Raw genomic sequence first — 22,028 nt, forward strand, 5'->3', positions numbered from 1 at the left:
CAAGATGAGCTCCCAGTGTTTCTACTGCTTCCACTGCTGTGCCTTCTGGTGTGAAGCCGACTGTATAAGTCTTCATGATGGCATCAGAGCCAATAAAGAGCACCGCGTGTTGGCGCTTAAAGACTTTAAGGACAAAGACTTTGAGACCGTTTCGAAACGTCCAGCATTCTGCCAAAAGAAGCACCACGAAAATGAAGAGCTGTTGGAGTTCTTTTGCAAGATTTGTAAAACTGCAATTTGCAGGTCTTGTGCTTTAACCGATCACAAAGGTCACGCCAAGATACTTCTAGAAGAAGCGGCAGATGAACGCAAGTTACAAGTGAAATCTTTGATAAAATCGCAAAGGGAAAAAGTGCAACGGAAGAGAACGAATGTACTCTCTAAACTTGACGAAAGCTGTAGGCAAATTAAAGAACAAACTGCTACAGAAAAACAAAACGCACAGGCGTTTGCTGAAAAGATGATCACACTCATCGAAGCGAAGACGCAGGAAATAATTAATACAGTTGAAAAGCAAGAAAGGGAATCACTCAAGCATCTGAAAATTCAAACGAGCGAAATTGAAGACCAAGTGAAAATGACCGAGGCAACAGTTAAAAAAACTGAAACGCTTTTACAACAAAGTGTAAGCGCTGAGTTAGTCCAGTTAGATAAGTCGTTAGATGCAATGTCTCAAGAAGAAGTCAGGGGAAATGAAGGGGAACGAGTTGACAGTGCCCCTGAAGGCCTCCGTCAGTTTATTTTCGTAGAAAACAGAACATTAATGAAAGAAATGAACACTCAAGGGATCGGCTCATTCAAAACAGTTCTTAAGACCAGCGCATATAGATCAAGGGCTGCGGGACCAGGAATCACTGAAGTGATTGTTGGACTTGAAGCCCAATTTGTTTTGACAACAAGAAGTGCTGAAGGAGAACAATGTTATGACGAGCGTGACTGCATAACAGTGGAAATCAGAAATCGTCAAGGACAGGACTGTGCGACGACACCCCGAGTCCAAGATAACAAAGACGGTCGCTACGAGATCAGTTACTTTACCAAAGAAATCGGAAAATGCGACGTGTCAGTAAAGGTGAATGGAGAACAGATCAATGGCAGCCCATTTGTGGTTACAGTCAAACACAGACAGTACAGACCCGTATTATCCCTTGGACAACGACGCTCGAAAGCCGGAATATTAAGAAAATCTTGGGGCTTAACTTATCAGTGACTGATAATGGTAATAACAGAATTCAATTATTTAACGTGATGGGACTTACTTAAGATCGTTTGGTAGAAAGGGTGATAAAAATGGAGAATTTAACTTTTCTTCTGGGACAGGCTTTGACAAGAATGCTAATATTATAGTGGACTGTAAAAACAGGCGTATTCAATGCTTCAGTAGCCAGGGTGAGCTCCTGAACACGTTCAGTAGCTATGGAAATTTTAATCAGCTGCTAAGGGGTCCTCATCCGGTTTATCTGTAGATAATTAGGGAAATATGATTGTCGCTAACAGACGGAATAAACTAATTAAGATATTTCATCCAAATGGTCAGTTTTTGCGTAAGATTGGCAGAGGGAGATCTTTTACCTACCCCTTTCTCTGTGTCCAATATGAAAGCTATCTCGAAATGTCAGACAGCGAGGAAAATTGTATTAAGGTTTTCGATACTGCTGGAAAATTTATTTACAAATTTGGAACGAAGGGGGAGCGAGGAGAGTTCATTATACCTCGTTGCTTGTCAGTTAACAAGGCAGGACACCTGATGGTCTCTGATCTAAGGAATTCTTCACAAATACACTCGTATTAAACAACTAGCTCTCTGCAAGTAAGCTAACACATCAAGTTTACTTCAATTTGGTATTCAAAAGTACCATATTGACAACAGGTCAGCTCTTCCGATTATAACTGTCGTTAAATTAAACAAGATGAGTGTATTGTATGGTAAAATGGGCCCCGGTAAAACAGAACACAACTATCGATTAAAGGGCGTTTTAAGAACGCTTCAGACATTTTGTTGCGCAATCTGATCTTGAAGAGTGTTTAACAGCTTGAAATAACAAGTCAAGTTAACTTAGTCGAAGATCATTGAGCCTTTGGTGCTTGATGTAATTATTCTTAGCGTTATACCAATATGTCAAACTGTGTCTAATACCGCTTCCTTATTGGTCAAGATTATCAAAAACAAACACTCCATCAGATCACAAGACTTCATCAATTAGTGGAGCTTTTACAACTCCAAACCTTCGTCGCTTTCCGTAATTAATCATGGATATAAAATTCTTGCTGACTAATATTTATGAAGAAGTATCCTGTTCTCAGTGCATGACAACATACACCAATCCAAAACAGCTGCCATGTCTACACAGTTTTTGTCTTCACTGCTTGAACGGGATTCTACAAACGAGTGGCCGCCACGATATCATAACATGTCCAAAATGTCGCAGACAGAGTAAAGTCCCTAGTGAAAGCCTTAACAAGCTACCTACTAGCTTTCGAATCAACAGTCTTCTAGATGTGTTGGCCATAAAAGAGCATGCTACGACTGCTGTGAAATGTGGAAATTGCGAAAAAAAAAGCTCCAAGAGTTTCTACTGTTTCCAGTGTTGTGCATTCTGGTGTGAAGCCAACTGTATAAGCCTCCATAATGGAATCAGAGCCAATAAAGAACACCTCGTATTGGCGCTCAAAGACTTTCAAGACGAAGACTTTGAGAATGTTTTAAAGCGTCCAGAGTTTTGCCAAAAGGAACGCCACGAGAAATACGAGCTGAAGTTCTTTTGCAAGATTTGTGAAATTCCAATTTGCGACGCTTGTACTTTGACAGACCATGAAGGTCACGCCAATATGCCTTTGGAACAAGCTGGGCATGAACGAAAGTTGCAAGTAAAGTCTGTGATTGAGTCCCTAAAGGAAAATGTCCAAAAGCAGAGAAACAATATCGCCGAAATTGACAAAACCTGCTTTCAAATTAAAGAGCAAGCGGCTAACGTGAAAGAAAAGGCGCAAAAGTTTGTTGAAGCAGTGATCTGTGTCATTGAAGCAAAGAAGCAAGAATTCTGTAATCAAGTAGAAAATCAAGCGGCTGAGTCAATCCAACGTCTTGGAGTACAAAAACACGAGGTTGAAGATCACACGAAAATGACCGAGACAGTAATTGAACAAACTGAAACACTGTTCAAACGAAACACAAGCGCTGAGATTGTACAGTTGGACAAATCAGTAGATGCAATCTGTCAGGAACGAGTCCTGGATGATGAAGGAGAAAGAGATACCTGTGCCCTTGAAGCTCTTCGTCGATTCATTTTCGTGGAAAACGAGACATTAACAAACAAAATGAACACTGAAGGAATTGGCTCTTTCAAAACATATTTCAGCAAGACAAGAGCGCATCAATCAAGGGCTGAAGGAAAAGGAACGAGTGAAGCTGTCGTTGGACTAGAGGCACAGTCTGTTTTGACAACAAGAAATGCTGAAGGAGAACAATGTTATGACGGAGGTGACCGTGTTACAGCGGAAATCAAAAATGTTCAAGGACGGGATTGTGCGACGGAAGCGCGAGTTCAAGATAATAAAGATGGCAGCTACAAAATCAGTTATTTTGCCAAAGAAACTGGAAAATACGACGTGTCAGTGAAAGTAAATTTTGAGTTTAAACTTAATGCATGCATGCATTACACGATAAATGAATTTGATGTCCATAAACTTAGCTTTCAAGCAATAGTTTTCATTTAGCAAAATACAGAGAAACACGGACTTCATAGCCTTCAGTATAACTAAAAAAATTCTGAATAAATTTCGGAACCAGCGTTCCGGCTTCTGTTACTAACCTTTATTCCATTCGCAAAACTTTGAAAGTGATCATTAAACACTGCGTTGAATCGCTTCGCCAAGTACGTGAAGTTTGGACTACTTGCACACTTTTCGTACAGCCTTTTACTTTCGTGAAATCGATTCCACTTACGAATCCCTACATTTCCCCGTCAGAATACTTTTGAGTTAAGTTTCGATGAAGGTACTTGTATCGGCCTAAAATATTATAACAGTTGGAGCTTTTGCTAATCAAATTAATGCTTTAGAAACAGCAAGACATGAACTATGAGCTACCCAAAGTATATTGATAGATATCATCGCGTTGACCTGTATGAGGGAAAAGAAAATGCACAATTTTCGGCCACTTTCGACGGCGCAGGCAGCTAAAATGGCGATTTTCGGACTTTCCTCGATTTCGAAAAACCTAAAGCGCTTCAGGACTCTTGAATAGTATTTTCGAAAACAACTCACTTAGAGGTTATTTGGGCAAAATATGAAGAAATCCGAAATTTCGTGACTGTCATCTCATTCTCGGTATTTACAGGAATGGGCTCTTAATATGCTTTTTGCCTTTCATCGATGCCTTTCATGAATTTGATGAGAATAAGCAACTTGATCACGAAAGTACAATAAATTTTCCTCTCATTGACATACTTTTTCCATAGTTATTTCATAAAAGCGATAGACCTCTCTTTCTATGGGTTTACCGGCGCAATAAACCACTTGGGATGCTGGGAGAAGACTCGAAAAGCATGTAATTCACTCGCCTAACGGCTCGTGATTTACAAGCTTTTCTCGTGTTCTCCCAAAATCCCGCGTGGTTTATTGCGCCAGTAAACCCATAGAAAGAGTGGTCTATCGCTAAACAATAGATCGTTTTCGCTGTCCACGCAATAAAAAATAACGCGAAATCCATCCAGTGGAAAACGCTAAGAAATTGTGATGTTATAGAAGATAACTAAATAAGTCACTACTCCAATTTTTAGGCCTGTGCGTCTCCCCAAACTTCAGGTATTCGTCGAAAAGTTTCGCAGAAATTTACAGAGTCCAGTATGAAAACGCCATGTTTGTAGATCCGTGGTACACCGATATGGCGGCCAGAAAATAGTGTAAACATCTGGAACTTACTTTGGCTATCTAGGCGACTGATTATCAGCATTGAACAAACAAATGTTTACATAAGCCCTTTTCCTGATGCTCTAACTTGTAAAAAGGCTCAAAAATCATGAGATAAGTATATATTTTTCACCAAACTCGATCGTAGCCTTTTGTCACGCACCTCCATAACCCTGAATTTCAAAATGCTCTGGTTTCCAAACGAAGCACGCTATGGAGCTGCGAAATTGTTAACAGATATAAATATACCGCCTCTTATGCCTGATGAGGATAAAAGTTTTAATGGCTCCTTAGTTCTGGATTTTAGAAAGTGATGACGTCACTTGAAAACGAGCTATTATTTAAACGGTAGGAACGTATACAACTCGATATCGACAGGACTTACTTCTCATCGTTATTCCTGATCTCCTCTTGTATCTTACCAAGGAAGACGATTGAAATAAAAAAAATCATGACAGGAAATCAAAGGTACTACCAAGATAACTTAAATTTCTTTTCCTTTGTGCTGCTCTTGGAACCGCGGATATAAACTACTCACCCTCGATCTCCATGTAAATATGTTTTAATGTTCACAGTTAAATTGCTCCCTAGGTCTCGAATATATCTCATTTAATTCACTGATTACAAATGTGAAAGAAAGACTTTCGGTAAGGTTGCTATGGAAATAAGATTGACGTCATTGCTAAGACCGTCTTGAATATCAAATGTAACGCTAAAGAATTATCAGGCTCTAATCATTTCTGATTGTGTCAGAATTCATCATTTGCTATTGTAAACAAATGTGAAGATCATTTGTGTTTCATACTGACTGTTATTGACTGTTACAGCCTTTGCAGCCCGGGGAGAAGGGGAGGGGTTCTCCCTTATATGGCTATATAGGTATATGTGCGGCCCCAAGAGGTAGGGTTGTCAGCCGTTTTGATCATAAACAGGGTATCGATTTTGGCCATTTCGGTCATAAATGGGTTATGGGTTTTGCCCTCTTGTCTTGAACTGGGTAAGTTTTTTAGAAGAAGCTACTTTTTCAGGTCATCAATAGGGTAGAGAAAATCGCAGATTTTGGTCATAAATAGGGCAAGGGTTTTGGGAAGCGGGCCGCACAACCCCCACCCAATTTTTCTAGGGGTAACCTCCCGGGCCTTGTAGGTCACAGCAGACTAATACTGTTATTTTGGTTTCAGGATTTCCAGCAGTACTTGAGACATGTAAAAGGCCCCTGCACCTTAATCTGCCATCAACAACACTGATGAGAGGACCAGGTTCTTCCAACATACTAATATGTCTAATATATCACACACTTAAATTGTGTTACACGCATCAATTCCATACAACATGAAGTAAAATTCAACAACTTAGCGTGAAGAGAGACTTTAGAGACGAGGAGCTTAAGAGCTATTTAAAGCGACCGGCATTTTGTCGAAAGGCAGGTCACGAAAAATAAGAATTGGAATTAGAATTCTTTTGTGAGGCAGTTCTTGTGGAGTAACCGTTCATGACGGTCACGCCAAGACGACTTTAGAAGAAGCCGCAAATAAACGATTGGTACACTTAGTCTGTCACTGAGTCTCGGGGAGAGAAAAATGTAGAGAAGTAGAGGAGTAAAATCATTAAACTTGACGGAAACCGTGCTAAAACTCAAGAAAAAGCCAAGAACGCGAAAAAAATCGCAGAGGACTTTGCTAACAAAGTGACTCTCTGTTATCAAAGTCAAGAAGTAAAAGCTCTGCAATGAAGTTGATAGTGAAACAGAAGCATCACTCCAACGTCTGGAAGTAAAAAAAAGGCCAACATAGACAAAGGCTGAAATCATGCGACCAAACAAATCTCCAGAAAAAATATTTTAACAGAAATTAAACCAAGACGATTTAGATAAATGGAACGTTCCCGCAGATTTCATCTCCTGGAAAATAAAAGGTTATCAGATATTGTCAACACTGAAGGCATCGGGTCCCTTTAGACTGAAAGGAATCAGTCCAGCGTCAACGGAAACGTAAACAGTAAAGCTATCGTTGGTCTTGAAGAACAGTTCGTTTTGACAAGAATCGCTGGAGAACACCTCACGAAGATAGTGATTGGGTAACATCAGAAATCAAGCACTTTGAAAGGGATGTCAACGAGACGAAAGCACCAGGCCAAGAAGACAATAATAACTTTACAATAAGCCATTTTGCGAAAGAAACCGTCGAAAAAAGCGTTAAGGAAGATGAAGATTTTCACGGCATTCCTTTTGCCGGAAAGTTCAGACACGTAAAAACTATCCCGGCACAGTCAATCGAACCCGATCCAACTGTATAGATCGTTTTCACTGTCACGCAATAAAAAAATAAATCGAAAACCATCTAGTGGAAAAAGCTATGAGATTATGATGTTATAGAAGATAACTAAATAAGCCACTCCTCCAAGTTTTAGGCCTGTGCGTTTCCCCAAACTTCAGATATTCGTCGAAATGTTTCGCCGATATTTACAGAGCCCAGTATGAAAACGCCATGTTGGTGTACCTCCGTGGTACACCAATATGGCGGCCGGAAAATAGTGTAAACATCTGGAACTTACTTTGGCTATCTAGGCGACTGATTATCAGTACTGATCAAACAAACATTTATATAAGCACTTTTCCTAATGCTTTAACTTCTAAAAAGGCTCAAAATCATGGGATAAGTATATATTTTTCGACAAACTCGATCATAGCCTTGTGTCACGCACCTCCATAACCTTGAAATTCAAAATGCTCTGGATTCCAAACGAAGCACGCTATTGAGCTGTAAAATTGTAAACAGACATAAATATACCGCCTCTTGTGCCTGACAAGGACAAAAACTTTGGTGGCTCTTTCGTTTTGGATTTTAGAAAGTGATGACGTCACGTGAAAACGATCTATTTCAATCCGGAACTCAATCAAACTAAATCAACCTAAATCGAACTAAATCGAACTAAATCAGCATGAGTTGAGTTCGATTGAGTTCGGCAATAGAACCAAGTCGAACATTAACTCACACACAAAAAAAAATATTTGGACAAGCGAACTAAATCAAACGTTTGATTTCTGAACTCTTGATATTTTGTAGAACTGGTGTTAAAAATTAATAACAAAGTTTTTCAAGGCTCGAATTACTTCAGTATGACACGCGTTTTCCGTGTTTTCGAGACCGGATAACATAATCTTTGTTCAAGCGAATTTATTCACCGAACAATTGGACGCAATCCATTGCATTATGTTCGATTGAGTTCGGCTGCCGAACCCAGTCGAACACAATCTAATGGATTTAGTTCGGTACGGTTCCATTTGTTCGACTGAGTTCGATTGGCTCGGAAATCGAACTCACACATAGCTCGGTGTTCGATTTGGTTCGATTGCCGAATTCAGTCGAACTCGATCCATGGATTGAGTTCGATTTCCGAACGTTCGATTGACTATGCCGGGAAACTATTGGACAAAAAGGTTTGTCTGATGGGCAGTTTAACTTTCCTTGGAGGGTAGCAGTAAATGAACGTGATGAAATAGTAGTAACTGACATAAATAGAAAACGAGTGCAGATATTTAGCAAGGGTGGAAGTTACCTAAGATCCTTCGGAAGAAAGGGTAATAAGCGGGGATATTTTTTTCTATCAAGCTGGGATAGAGTGTGATAAAAATGGCAAAATTATTGTTGCGGACAGTGCTGTTAGCAAGTGGTTAAAATTTTCAGTGACGAGGGCATTTTCCTGCGCCAGTTCGGCAGACGAAGTCTTCATCGCCCTCTTGCTTTATCTTTAGGCAGTGATGGGAATATTATTCTTGCCGATAAGAAATAAATAAAAGGTGGAAAGTGGGTGGTGCCATACCTTTATATTGAAACTTCTTGATAAAGGCATTTAGAGCGTTTGTTACATACAACAGAGTTTGAAACTTCACAGCTGAAAAGATGATTAACATTTTCCCCGCTTTTAATTTTTCCAGACATTTGTATTCCCGTTCAGCTTTTCTTGCAGGTAATGTCTTGATGGATAAACAGTGCATGGCATTTGTCTTGTGACAGTAAATGTTATAGACGATAGGAATTAAACGAATTAGGTTGCAATACATACTGTACAAGAGCGTAAAGGTCTTAAAATCTAGAAGTGAAAGTAAATTGTTACAGTGCAGTCATTTTCTTCAACATTGTTTGGCTTGTAATGCACATGCAAATGTTTCATGGCCATCAACTGGAAGATGTTGTTGTTCGATTGAATCATAATCTGCTTACTGAACGTTTCTCGTCCTGTAAACGGGTCCAGTGCCGAGTTATTTCCTCTTCTGAATATTTTATTTATTTTTGTTTCATTGTCCCTGACGACGCTACTGCCTAAAGTCGGACACCTCTCACAACAACTGGCTGGATAATTAGCTGATCAACGAGCTGAATTTTTTTTTCTCTTGGCGCTAGATGATTGTCCATAGACCTCATGATTTGTCTGTCGCCGAACAGTTGTCACGCTGGACATTATTTGTTTCTGCCCCGTGCAAGGGCCAGGGCAACGTAACAGCCCAGCGTATCTTTTGCGACCTATAAAGCCTGTATGCTGGCTGCCTGTATGTTAACTGTCACGTTATTCTCCGTTTGGGAATGCATCTATATAGGGCCAATGCCATCAATCGACGTACATAGAATATTAGCTTCACTTCATATTATAAACTATACTATAGATAGGACCCTGCGCGCGCTCTGATTGGTCAAAAACCCATGTTTCATCAGAGTATAAAATATAGAAAAAGCGTGTTTTATTGTTTTTCGGCACATTATCTCTTTATCATAAAGCAAATGAAGAAGCCTAAGTCGTGTATTACACTGGGATAAAACACTCCGGACATTAGAGAACACTTCAGAATGTGGCGAGCGTAGCCATGTTCTTCGGTGGATTAAAACATCAGAGAGAGCAACTGGAACTCAAGTTTTATTCGTACACGACGAAAACTTCTACATCACAACATGGACTCGTGTAACAACTCAATATGGTGCAATACATAGCCCCAACCTGGTGTTGAGCTTACAACTACTTCCGGTCTACATAAAACACTTCCGGTTTACATAAGTTGTAGAGAACACTCGCCTGCGGGTCGCGTTTACTACATTTCCCTCGTGTTCTCAAATGCCCGTCGTGTTTCATCACAGTGTAATACACGGCTTAGGCTTCTTTATTTGTTAAGTTTATTATGAACTTCATCGTCTATTATGACTTCTTTTATGTATTGCTCAATGTAAAACTAGACGCTCTAAGAGCGTTTACTCGGGCTTCGTACCACAGTATCAAATCGTACTTTAAGAAAACCGTATTGGACAAATTAAAGAATCAGGATATTTTAGCACAAGAGTTCCGCTTAGATATTTACTATTCAAGTTGCTTCGTTGAGTATCCTCCTCATCCTATCGCAAGTTGTGAGTTTAAACCATTTTGGTTCAAGAATGAAGAACAGCTGCCTACGCATTGATGGAGAAGTTGTTTGCATAGAATTTTCGAGCTCTTTTTACAACTTATGGCGATTACTTTGTACCCCTTACTAAATGCTAGTAGAAATTGCACGAAGTTTGTTTGCTGGTCGTGGCGATCCGAGTAAATTGTGTAGCTGAACATCTTTGCCGTGTTGCGATCTTAAACCCTTTTCAAGAGTCATATCTCCTTTGGAGAGCGAATAATCCCTTTCGAGAGAGCCAAAACGAATCATGATAAACTCCTTCGCGAAAACAACAGTCCTGTGACTAGGCTCAAATTGCATTGCACATAATTTGCACAAACTTTCAAGTTGTGTATTTTGCGGATAACTTCCAAGAATTTGCGACCCTTAACGCAGTTTATGAAAAAATATTCAAGCTAAACATTTTTATTGAATCAAGGCAGGAGTATTTTTAAAAAGGACTCTCATTTATAAGGGAAGATGCGGCATTCTGTTTTGCTATTTATTTTGGTTTGATGCTCGTCTAGTTCATGGCACGCAACATGATTTTCTTATGCAGTCAGACACAGTTTTCTAAAAGAATTGGCGATTGCTAAGACTGCTAAATATATTTGAACTACTAGTGAAATAACTGGCTAAACTATCATCATGCAGATTTTCCTTGGGATTTGCCAAGAACATTGGTTCGTCAATAATCCCGCGCAATTCCCCGCACAATCGAAGGTTTAATTCTCCCGCACAATGTGCCTCCAAATTCACACGTTACTTTTTTTTCCTGCTCCCTACCAGAAAGCCAACTAACTTGGAGGTAAAATATTTAATTCAAGTTACCGAAAGTCTTATCTCTACAACTTTCAGTTGGAGATCGATATATTTTACGCGGTGCAAGAAACAAGTCGGCATGTTTTTAATGAGCTACGAGTCCAAAAACGTTTTCGTATTTAGCTCGTTTTATTGCAATATGATTTGTTTTACTGCAATGTTCTAAATAATAACAGCAGTAGCCACATACCGTCATTGACTGCCTATTTTTGCCAGTGTTTTCGTAGATTGAACTCATACCGCAATCGGCTCGGTTGTTATCTCACGAGAACGTTTCAAGCGTGAACTTTGCTTACCGGGCTGGCTTTTAAGCAATATAATTCGTGGACCGACCCTTTCTGAAAACGAGCGACATCTTTGTATGTGAGATGAACGTATAAGGCGCGATTCTTGCCAACACTTTCTTCGCAAAACACCGCATTCTGTCACGAAGAGCGAGCAATGTCGCGTTTCTCGTCCCCAGTTTCCATGCTCTACGCATGGAACGCCTGGGACCATGACCCCCCTTTTGGCGACCAAAACGCTAGCATTTTAAGACTCGGGTTCTCCTACAGAAGCCCGAGTAAAAAGTAGTCCTGTATATCTTTGTAGCTCACTTTCGCACCACTTTTGACGTAAGCAACAGTTAAAGGTCTGATATTTCTAAATTCCTGAAGAGAAGTTCCCTCAGCCTTTGATTATGTCCTGTTGCCAGGGTATTACCGGTGTTAAATTCCTTTAGCCGTTAAAAGCTCGAAGCATTAATTCTCGATATTGAATTTCAAATATTTGCATTAAGGTTAATTATAAGAATTTGGTAGAACATCAAAACAAGATCTCCTAGGTTTGTGTATGGACACAAAAAGACCTCAAGTGCTGATTATTCGATAGCTAAAAAGGAGGCGTTTCCTTATTAATTACGATCGTGGAAAGAGAAATAAAGGATTAAGACAAAAAAACCTCGATATTAGAGGGCATCTTTAAACACTCTATTGTCCAAATGAAGAACGAACGATTCGTTCTTAGGAACAATTCGCCATTTAAAATAACGTGACGGGGACGCCTGCCTATATTACTAGAAATTCTGAGGTTTGTTTTCCAGGGGTAGCATTACAGACATTATGTCCCGTAATGTGATCTGAGTAGTCTGTCTGCTTTAATTTGTAGGTCAAGCTCTATTACGGATCACAGTTCTTAGAATCTTTGGCGATTTATGCAATCCTTCTTAGAAATCAGACAATATGTCAAACATGTCTTATACTGTTATTTGATTGGTCAATAGAATCATACTAAAAAAGGCGATCATAATTAAGGCCTCATTCTTGAAAGCGTTTTCGACGCACAACCCTTTTCTTTTACCCCTTTAAACATGGATATAAAAACCTTGCTTAACAATCTTCATGAGGAAGTATCCTGTTCTAAGTGCAAGACCACATTCACTGATCTAAAGCAGCTGCCATGTTTACACAGTTTTTGTCTTCATTGCCTGAACGAGATTCTTCGAAAGAGTGACCACCATGATGTCATAACATGCCACAAATGTAGAAGAGAGAGTAGAGTCCCCAGTAGTGGAAATCTCAATGACCTGCCGACAAAGTTTCGAACCAACAGTTTGCTGGATGTGTTGGCAATTAAACAGTGCAGTACAACAGGAGTCAGATGCGGAAATTGCGACCAAATAAGTTTTCAAAGTTGTTATTGTTTCCACTGTTCTCTCTTCTGGTGTGACGTCTGTGTGAACACGAACAACAGAATGCGAGCTTTCAAAGAACACCGTATGTTGGCGCTTACCGACTTTAAAGACGAAGACTTTGAGGACTTTTTGAAGCGTCCAGCATTTTGCCAAAAGGAAAATCACGGGAAAGATGAGCTGAAGTACTTTTGCAAGACTTGTGAAACTCCAATATGCAACACTTGTGCTTTAACAGATCACGAAGGTCACGTCAAGATACCTCTGGAAGAAGCTGCAAATGAAAGCAAGTTACAAGTGAAATCTGTGATTGAGTCGAAAAAGGAAAACGTCCAACAGCAGAAAATTAAAATTACCAACATTGAGCTAACCTGTATTCAAGTGCAAGAGCAAGCCGCTGCCGTGAAGAGAAACGCACAGACCTTTGGTGAAGCGTTGATCTGTGTCATCGAGGCGAAGATGAAGGAAATCTATGATGAAGTAGATAATAGAACAGCAGAACTACCCCAGCTTCTTGCGGCACAAAAAAGCGAGATTGAACGTGAAATGAAAATGACCGAGACAGTAATTGGAAAAAACTGAAACACTTTTAGAAAGAAGCAAAAGCGCTGAGATTGCACATTTAGGCAAGTCAGCAGATGATATCTTTCCCGCGCAAGAAGTCGGGCGTGACAATGAAAACCATCTATATTATGTTAGACTCGTTAATCCCGTAACACATGAAGTATATTCAAGAACTTAGCGTGACATCTTTTTGAACCAAAAGACTTTAGGGACGAGGACTTTTTAAAAGTTATTTGAAGCTTCCGGCATTTTGTCGAAAGAAGAGAATTAGGATCCCCTTGTGAGGCAGTTCTTGTGAAGTAACCGTTCATGACGATCACGTTAAGACAACTTAAGGAGAGGCCGCAAATAAACGAATGGTGCAATTAAGGTCTGCGTTTAACTCTCAGGGACAAAATGTAGAGAAAAAGCGGAGAGGATTAAATTACTTAAGTTGGCGGAAACTGTGCTAAACTTCAAGAAAAAGCCAAGAACGCGAAAGAAAGCGCAGAGGAATTCGCTAATAAAGTGATCGCATTTATCAAAGTCAAGAAGCAAAAGCTCTGCAATAACGTTGAAAGTGAAACAGAAGCATCACTCTAACGTCTGGAAGTTAGAAAGGCCAAGATAGAAGATGTAGTAAAAATGACCGAGACAGGAATTGAAGAAATGAAAAAATTGTGAGCACAAAGGCTGAAATCATGCGACGAAAAAAATATCCAGACAAGGTATTTCAAGAGGAATTGAACCAAGACGATTTAGACGGTTGGGACGATGGAACGTTCCCCAGCTTTCATTTCCTGGAAAATAAAAGGTTATCAGATATTGTCAGCACTGAAGGCATCGGGTCCGTTAAGACTGAAAGGAATCAGTCCAGCGCCAATGGAAAAGTAAACAGTGAAGCCATGGCTGGTCGTGAAGAACAGCTTGTTTTGACAAGAAAAATCGCTGGAGAACACCTCACGGAGATAGTGACTGGGTAGCATTAGAAATCAGGTACTTTGAAGGGGATACCAACGAAAGACGAAAGCACCAGGCCAAGAAGACAATGATAGCTTTACAATAAGCCATTTTGCAAAAGAAACCGCCGAAAAATGCGTTACGGAAGATAAAGAAATTTATGGCATTCCTTTTGCCGGAAAGTTCAGAAACGTAAAAACTATTGGACAGAAAGGTTTGTCTGATGCGCAGTTTCACTTTCCTTGGGGAGTAGCAGGAAATGAACGTGATGAAATTGCGGTGAAATGACATTGATCAAAAACGAGTGCAGATATTTAGCAGTGGTGGAGGTTACCTAAGATCTTTCGGCAGAAAGGGTAATAAGCAGGGTTATTATATGGCTGTGCCTTACAAGGACTGGAAACTACCAAATTCACGAATTTGATTGGCTGAAATCGATATTGAAAGCGGTCTACATTTTCCCATCTAGACCGGCATCTAGATCGGTAATGTTTTGCGGTGAAAAAGTTGCAAACTAAAATATATGGCAAAAATATTGACTATTTTCTTCTAACAATATATATTTATGGAAGTGCCAAAAAGCCTGACGAGAAAAGAAAAGTAAAGAGGACGAGCGGACTTCATTGCAGAATCAAGTTCAGCTCATCGCCATTCGCAAGCAAAATGTCAGCTAGTACAAACCAGTTACATTTAACGAATTAAATTTTTCGTAAATGCCATATAATAAACATCTTATTAACCGAGCTTAGTCGGTCTGTATGGGAGAATCCTGACCTTGGTCGTGTGTACAGACCTCCCTGCGTTCGGTCTGTACTCAGGACCTCAGTCAAGATTCTCCCGTACAGACCTCCTGCTCGGTTGATAAGAGCTAAATACTTTTCCTATCCCGCTGGGATAGAGTTTGATAAAAATGGCAACACTATTGTTACGGACAATGCTGCTGGCCAAGTTAAAATTTTCGGTGACGAGGGCATTTTCCTCGGCCAGTTCGGCAGACGAAGTCTTAATCGTCCTCTTGGTTTATCTTTAGACAGTAATGGGAATATTATTCTTGCCGCTAAGAAATTGATCGAGACCTTTTCTTCTAATGGCCAGTTTTTAAGTAAAATTGGTGGAAAGAGCACTTTCACCTTTTCTTTTCACTGACTCTTAGGGAGACCATTTTTATGATAATATTTCGCGTTTTAAATGAAGGTTGATTGACGATTGATCGATTGATCGATTGATTGATTGATTGATTGATTGATTGTCCAATATAACAAATACAAATTTGCATTTTGTGTCCGAAACTTGTGAAAGGTGGGTGGTGCCATACCTTCATATTGAAAATTCTTGATTAAGGCATCTAGAGCGCTTGTTACATACAACAGAGTTTTAAACTTCAGGGCTGAAAAGATGGTTAACATTTTCCTCGTTATTACATTTTCCAGACATTCGTATTCCTCTTCAGCTTTTCTTGCAGGTAATGTCTTGATCTTGATGAATAAACAGTGCACGGGATTTGGTCTGTGACAGTAAATGTTATGGACGACAAAAATCAAGCGAATTCGGTTCCAATACATAATATGCAAGTGTCCAAAGCTTTTTTAAAAATCTAGAAGTGATAATGAATTGTGACAGTCATTTTGTTACACATTGTTTGACTTGTGATACACGTGCAAATGTTTCATGGCCATCAACTGGAGGATTTTGTTGCTCGATTGAATAATCTGCTAATTGAACTTTTCTCGCAGAGCTCATGATTTGTTTGGGGCCGAACAGTTGTCACGCTGGGTGTGCGTTTCTGCCTCCTGCAAGGGCCAGTGCAACGTAACAACCCAATGTATCTTTTACGACCCCAGGGACGGGGGTACTCCCTTATATGGGCTATATAGGTATGTGCGGCCCCAAAGGGTAGGGTTTTTCAGCTGTTTTGGTCATAAAAAGGGTAACGATTTTGGCTATTTTGGTCTTAAATTGGGTACGGCTTTAGCACTCTAGTCTTGAATTGTGTTTCTTTGAAGAAGCTACTTTTTCATCATTATCAATAAGATCATCAACAAAAGCGCGTCATAACTTATGTTTAGAGAAACTGTACCAGCCGCAACTGTCATGAATAGGGTATCTAATTTTTGGTCTGGTCATAAATAGGGTCGCACAAATCACAGATTTTGGTCATAAATAAGGTAAAGGTTTTGGGAAGTGGGCTGCACACCCCTACCCAACTTTTCTGGGAGTACCTTCCCCCCCTCGGGTTTGCGACCTACGCAGCCTGTATGCTGGCTGCCTGTATGTTAGCTGTCACGTTATTCTCCCTTTGGGAATGCATCTATATAGGGCCAATGCCATCAATCGACGCACATAGAGAATATTAGCTTCCCTTATTACATTATAAAGTTTTATTATGAACTTTATCGTTTATTATGACCTCTTTTATGTATTGCTCGAGATACGAAAGTAACTCTATATCTTTGTAGCTTACTTTCGCACCACTGACTTTTGATGTTAGCACTAATCAAAATTCTTATAATTCTAGATTTCTGACAAGGATTTCCTTACCTTTGTACATTAATTAAAGGATAGAGAGATTATGCCCTTTTGCCAGGGTATTATCGGTGTTAAATTACTTCAGCCGTTCCAAGCTTGAAGCATTAATTCTTGGTACTGAATTACAAAATTCTACGAATTTGGTAGAACATCAAAACAAGATCTCTTAGCTGACGATTTTCATTAGTCTTGTAACCCGTTTGCGTGTTGACACATAAAGGCCTCGATTGCCGATTATTCGATAGCTAAAATGGAGGCTCTTCCTTAATAATTACCGTCGTGGAAAGTGAAATAATAAAGGATTACGAAAGTCTCGATATTAGAGGGCATCTTTCAACACTCTATTGTCTAAATGAAGAACGAACGACTTGTTCTTAGGAACACTTCGCTATAAAGAAAGTGACGGGGATGCTGGCCAGAAATTACTAGAAATTCTCAGATCTGGTTTCTGGACGTAGCATTTCAGACGTTATGTCCCGTAATCTGATCTGAGTAGTTCAGTCTGTCTGCTTTAATTTGTAGGTCAAGCCTCTTGTGGTCACAGTTCTTAGAATCTTTGGCGATCTATGCAATCATTCTTAGAAATCAGACAATGTCAAAACATGTCTAATACCGTTATCTTATTGGTCAATAGTATCATGCTTAAAAGAGATCAAAAGGCTTTATTCTTGAGGCGTTTTCAACGCGGAACCCTTTTAGTTTTCCCTCGGCTTTTTATCATGGATATAAAAACCTTGCTAGACAACCTTCATGAAGAAGTATCCTGTTCTGTGTGCAAGACCATATTCACTGATCCAAAAACGCTGCCATGTTTACACAGCTTTTGTCTTCACTGCTTAGAAGGAATTCTACGAACGAGTGGTCGCCATGATGTCATAGCTTGCCCAGAATGTAGAAGAGAGAGTGAAGTCCCTGGAAGTGGAAACCTGCCGGACTTGCCGACCAACTTTCGCATCAACAGTTTGTTAGATGTGTTGGCCATTAAACAGTGCAGTATAACTGGAGTTAAATGTGGAAACTGCGACAACAGAAGTGCACAGAGTTGCTATTGTTTTCAATGTTGTGTATTCTGGTGTGACGACTGTATCACTGGGCACAACATAATCAGAGCTAACAAAGAGCACCGTGTGTTGGCGCTTACTGACTTTAAAGACGAAGACTTTGAGAACGTTTTAAAGCGCCCAGCATTTTGCCAAAAGAAACATCACGAGAAAGATGAGCTGAAGTTCTTTTGCAAGATTTGTGAAACTCCAATATGCAACACTTGTGCTTTAACAGATCACGAAGGTCACGTCAAGATACCTCTGAAAGAAGCTGCAAATGAAAGCAAGTTACAAGTGAAATCTGTGATTGAGTCGAAAAAGGAAAACGTCCAACAGCAGAAAATTAAAATTACCAACATTGAGCTAACCTGTATTCAAGTGCAAGAGCAAGCCGCTGCCGTGAAGAGAAACGCACAGACCTTTGGTGAAGCGTTGATCTGTGTCATCGAGGCGAAGATGAAGGAAATCTATGATGAAGTAGATAATAGAACAGCAGAACTACTCCAGCTTCTTGCGGCACAAAAAAGCGAGATTGAACGTGAGATGAAAATGACCGAGACAGTAATTGGAAAAACTGAAACACTTTTAGAAAGAAGCAAAAGCGCTGAGATTGCACATTTAGGCAAGTCAGCAGATGATATCTTTCCCGCGCAAGAAGTCGGGCGTGAAGTGGAACAAGTCGACTGTGACCTTGAAGATTTTAGTCGTCGATTCAACTTCGTGGAGAACGAAACATTAATAGACCTGGCTAACACTGAAGGAATCGGCTCATTACAAACATTGACCAGCGAGCGTCAAGCTAAAGCTCAAAGGAAAGGGAAAGGATTCATTATGAAGTATTTATGGGGTGGCAGTGAATGATGAAACCACGAAGGTCTTGCCAAGATCCTTCTGGAGGAAGCTGCATACGAACGCAAGTTACAAGTGAAATCAGTGATCGAGTCGCAAAAGGAAAACGTCGAACAGCAGAAAAACAAGATCACCATCATTGACCAAATCTGTTTTCAAATTCAAGAGCAAGCCGCTGCCGTGAAGAGCAACGCGCAAAAGTTTGCTGAAGCGTTGATCTGTGTCATCGAAGAAAAGAAGCAAAAAGTCTGTAAAGAAGTGGAAAACCAAGCGGCAGAGTCAATCCAACGTCTTGTAACACAGAAAAGCGGGATTGAACACCAAGTGCAAATGAAAAATACCGTAATTGAAAAAGCTGAAACACTTTTAGAACGAAGCACAAGCGCTGAGATTGTACTGTTAGAGAAGTCATTAGATGCAATCTTTCAAGGAGTCATGAATGATGTAGGAGAAAGAGTCAACTGTGACCTTGAAGCCGCTCGTCGATTCATTCTGGTGGAAAACGAAACATTAATGGATAAAACGATCACTGAAGGAATTGGCTCATTAGAAACATTTTACAGCAACACTAGTGCGCATCAATCAAGAGCGGAAGGAAAAGGAACGAGTGAAGCTATTGTTGGACTTAAAGCAGGGATTGTTTTGACAACACGAAATGCTGAAGGAGAACAATGTTATGAAGCACGTGACTGTGTGACAGTGGAAATCATAAATCATCAAGGACAAAGCTCTGCGAAGGAAGCGCGAGTCCAAGATAACAAAGACGGCAGCTTCCAGATCAGCTATTTTCCCAAAGAAACTGGAAAGTGTGATGTATCAGTAAAAGTAAATGGACAGCAGGTCCATGGCAGCCCATTTGTGGTTACAGTCATACCCAGACAGTACAGATCCGTATTCTCCTTTGGACAACAAGGCTCGAATGCGGGAATGTTAAGCAAGCCTTGGGGCGTGGCAGTGAATGAACGTAATGAAATTGCAGTGACTGATAATGGTAACAACAGGGTTCAATTATTTAATAGTGATGGGACATACTTAAGATCGTTTGGTAGAAAGGGTGATAAAAATGGAGAATTTAATTTTCCTTGTGGGATAGGCTTTGACAAGAATGATAATATTATGGTGGCAGACTGTAATAACAACCGTGTCCAGTGCTTCAGTGAGCAGGGTGAGCACCTAAACACGTTTAGTAGTCGTGGAAATCTTGATCATGAGTTGAAGTCTCCCCATGGTTTATCTATAGATAGCGATGGAAATATTATTGTCGCTGACAGATTTAATAAACTAATTAAGATATTTCATCCAGATGGCCAGTTGTTACACAAAATTGGCGAAGAGGGTTCTTTTACCTTTCCCTTTCACTGTGTCCAATATGAAAACTATCTTATCGTGTCAGACAGTGATAAACATTGTCTTAAAGTGTTTGATAGAGATGGAAAATTTTTGTACAAATTTGGAAAAAAGGGGAAGGGAGACGGCGAGTTCAATAAACCTCGTTGCGTTTCAGTTAACAAGGCTGGACACCTGATGGTCTGTGATCTAAGGAATCACAGGGTTCAGGTCTTTGAACTTAGTGGAAATTTTGTTGCAAAGTTTGGAACAAGAGACAGCGGGATAGGAGAGTTTAATGTCCCACTCTCTACAGCAGTTCTCAGTGACGGTAGGATAGTTGTGACTGACTTCAGTAACAACCGTATTCAGATTTTCGAGTAAATATGATATCCACTCACGTGTGACTTAATATTGTTTCCCTTGTAACATTTCAGATAATAATACAATGAGTCAGGTTTCTTTATATGCAACCGTTATTTGAGTAGAAACCCATAAATGCTAGAAAATAATATACGAGTTTAATGCATTTATTCGTTGTTTGAATTTTTGTATGCAGCAAATTTACTGATAGAGTAGGGGGTTAAGAAATATCAGATATTTTTGGCCATTTAAATGGCCATTATGTGCTTATTTGTACTAAGTTAAGAAAAAAATGTGAATAAATCGAAAAAGTGTTTTTAAAATTTTGCATGACTTGTGAATGTTCTAAGGTTACAGTATACCTTCGGGTCGGCAATTTTCTTCAAATTTGGATTTTTGGGTCAAATTAGTGGTCGAAGAATAATCTCTAATTTCTGAAAAAAATTTTGAAAAAGGCTAAATATTGGCGGAGAAATGGCGGTTTTACGTTTTCACCGGAAGTAAGAGTTTACCTCTTGATTGACAGCCCTATAGCGCGTATGCAATCAACCGTGACGATTTTCGCGGGAATTACCTATATGGATGTCACGAATTGACTACTCAGTTGATCAGCATTGTTGTTCTGACTACCCAGCATCTTTGGTATTAGGCGTGTCTCTATTAAGTAACAAGTAAACATAGACCACGTTTAAACCATGGACCAGTTCGAAAAAGCGAAAACAGCGAAGAACGAATGAAAATACATCAATGAGTGAAGAAGCGAAAGTTCGCCACGCGGATGAAGCTATAGTTATCGTACAAGGCGGGCAAATATTCGTGGTAACAGAAAAGAAAGGTTCTGTAAAAATTTCGGAACTTGACAGCAATAACAGGGATGCTGACAGAGACTCTTCTGATGAGTCCGATATCGACGAATCGTCGGACTCATTGAGACCATTTGAAATATTGTCCATGCACAATTGCCCACACACAGTTGCTCTCCGCGCTTTCTTTTGTTTGTTTCCTTCGCTCAGCCACTCTAACGTTCGTATCCTTTTTAGTCTTCTCCATTTTGCCAGACCAGCTTCAAGAAAAACCGAGCTACAGAAAAATTATCTCTCTGCCTTCGGTTCCTTGAGCGCATTGCGAAACACAAGAGTTTTTTAGAGATTCGCGCGTAAATTTCACCACGAGGTTAACGGTAGTAAACTTTCCCTGCACTGATTGGCTTAGTTATCTGAGAACCCAGTTGAAGGCGTTTGTGGGCGGAGTTTGTTTGCGAAGCAGAAAATTTTTCTTAGCGCTGTTTTCTCGAATAAATTTTTTCACTTGAAGCAGACACTTTAAAGAGTTATAACTCAAAGGGAATTTGTTCAATTGCTCTTAAATTGTTAATTTCGAAATACTTTTTCTTCGAGAGCGATTTTTGTACGATCATGATTCCACATTTTTTTAATCCTATTTCGAAAATGTTCTGTAACTTTTTACTGCAATCGAATATGCCAAAACGCAGACACGTTTTTTAAGCGCTTTGGGCCCTGAAACCGAGGAAAAAATTAAATTGGCGAAAGACGAAATTCGCTTTGACTTGTAGCTTTCGAAAGGTGATTCGGGCGCTCGCATTTAG

At 39.9% G+C, this 22,028-nt stretch overlaps 3 protein-coding genes across 3 annotated transcripts in view; all 3 read left to right on the forward strand.

Annotated features, from left to right (window-relative positions):
- LOC145463123 (monocarboxylate transporter 12-B-like) overlaps positions 1-22,028 on the forward strand; it is a 219,012-nt gene that overhangs the window by 64,680 nt on the left and 132,304 nt on the right. The gene's annotated exons all lie outside the window — the stretch shown is intronic.
- LOC145463612 (E3 ubiquitin-protein ligase TRIM71-like) lies at positions 1,948-9,440 on the forward strand. Its single transcript, XM_081447378.1, has 2 exons — positions 1,948-3,621; positions 9,315-9,440. Exons 1-2 carry the CDS (start codon positions 2,251-2,253, stop codon positions 9,438-9,440), a joined length of 1,497 nt encoding a protein of 498 aa, XP_081303504.1. The 5' UTR covers positions 1,948-2,250.
- LOC145464095 (E3 ubiquitin-protein ligase TRIM45-like) lies at positions 17,258-20,661 on the forward strand. The gene is made up of 2 exons (XM_081447909.1): positions 17,258-18,128; positions 18,759-20,661. The coding sequence occupies exons 1-2, from the start codon at positions 17,408-17,410 to the stop codon at positions 20,441-20,443; spliced, it is 2,406 nt and encodes an 801-aa protein (XP_081304035.1). The 5' UTR covers positions 17,258-17,407; the 3' UTR covers positions 20,444-20,661.

The sequence above is a fragment of the Orbicella franksi genome, chromosome 12, assembly GCF_964199315.1.
Source record: "Orbicella franksi chromosome 12, jaOrbFran1.1, whole genome shotgun sequence".
In the NCBI taxonomy this organism is placed as follows: domain Eukaryota; kingdom Metazoa; phylum Cnidaria; class Anthozoa; order Scleractinia; family Merulinidae; genus Orbicella; species Orbicella franksi.

Bases quoted from the DNA above. Each gene is read 5' to 3' on its own strand.
- LOC145463612 (XM_081447378.1), top strand. From the start codon at position 2,251: ATGGATATAAAATTCTTGCTGACTAATATTTATGAAGAAGTATCCTGT. The intron at 3,622-9,314 runs GTAAATTTTGAG...TCTTGGCGCTAG, and splicing joins AATACGACGTGTCAGTGAAA to ATGATTGTCCATAGACCTCA.
- LOC145464095 (XM_081447909.1), top strand. From the start codon at position 17,408: ATGCAATCATTCTTAGAAATCAGACAATGTCAAAACATGTCTAATACC. The intron at 18,129-18,758 runs GTCACGTCAAGA...GAAACCACGAAG, and splicing joins TGCTTTAACAGATCACGAAG to GTCTTGCCAAGATCCTTCTG.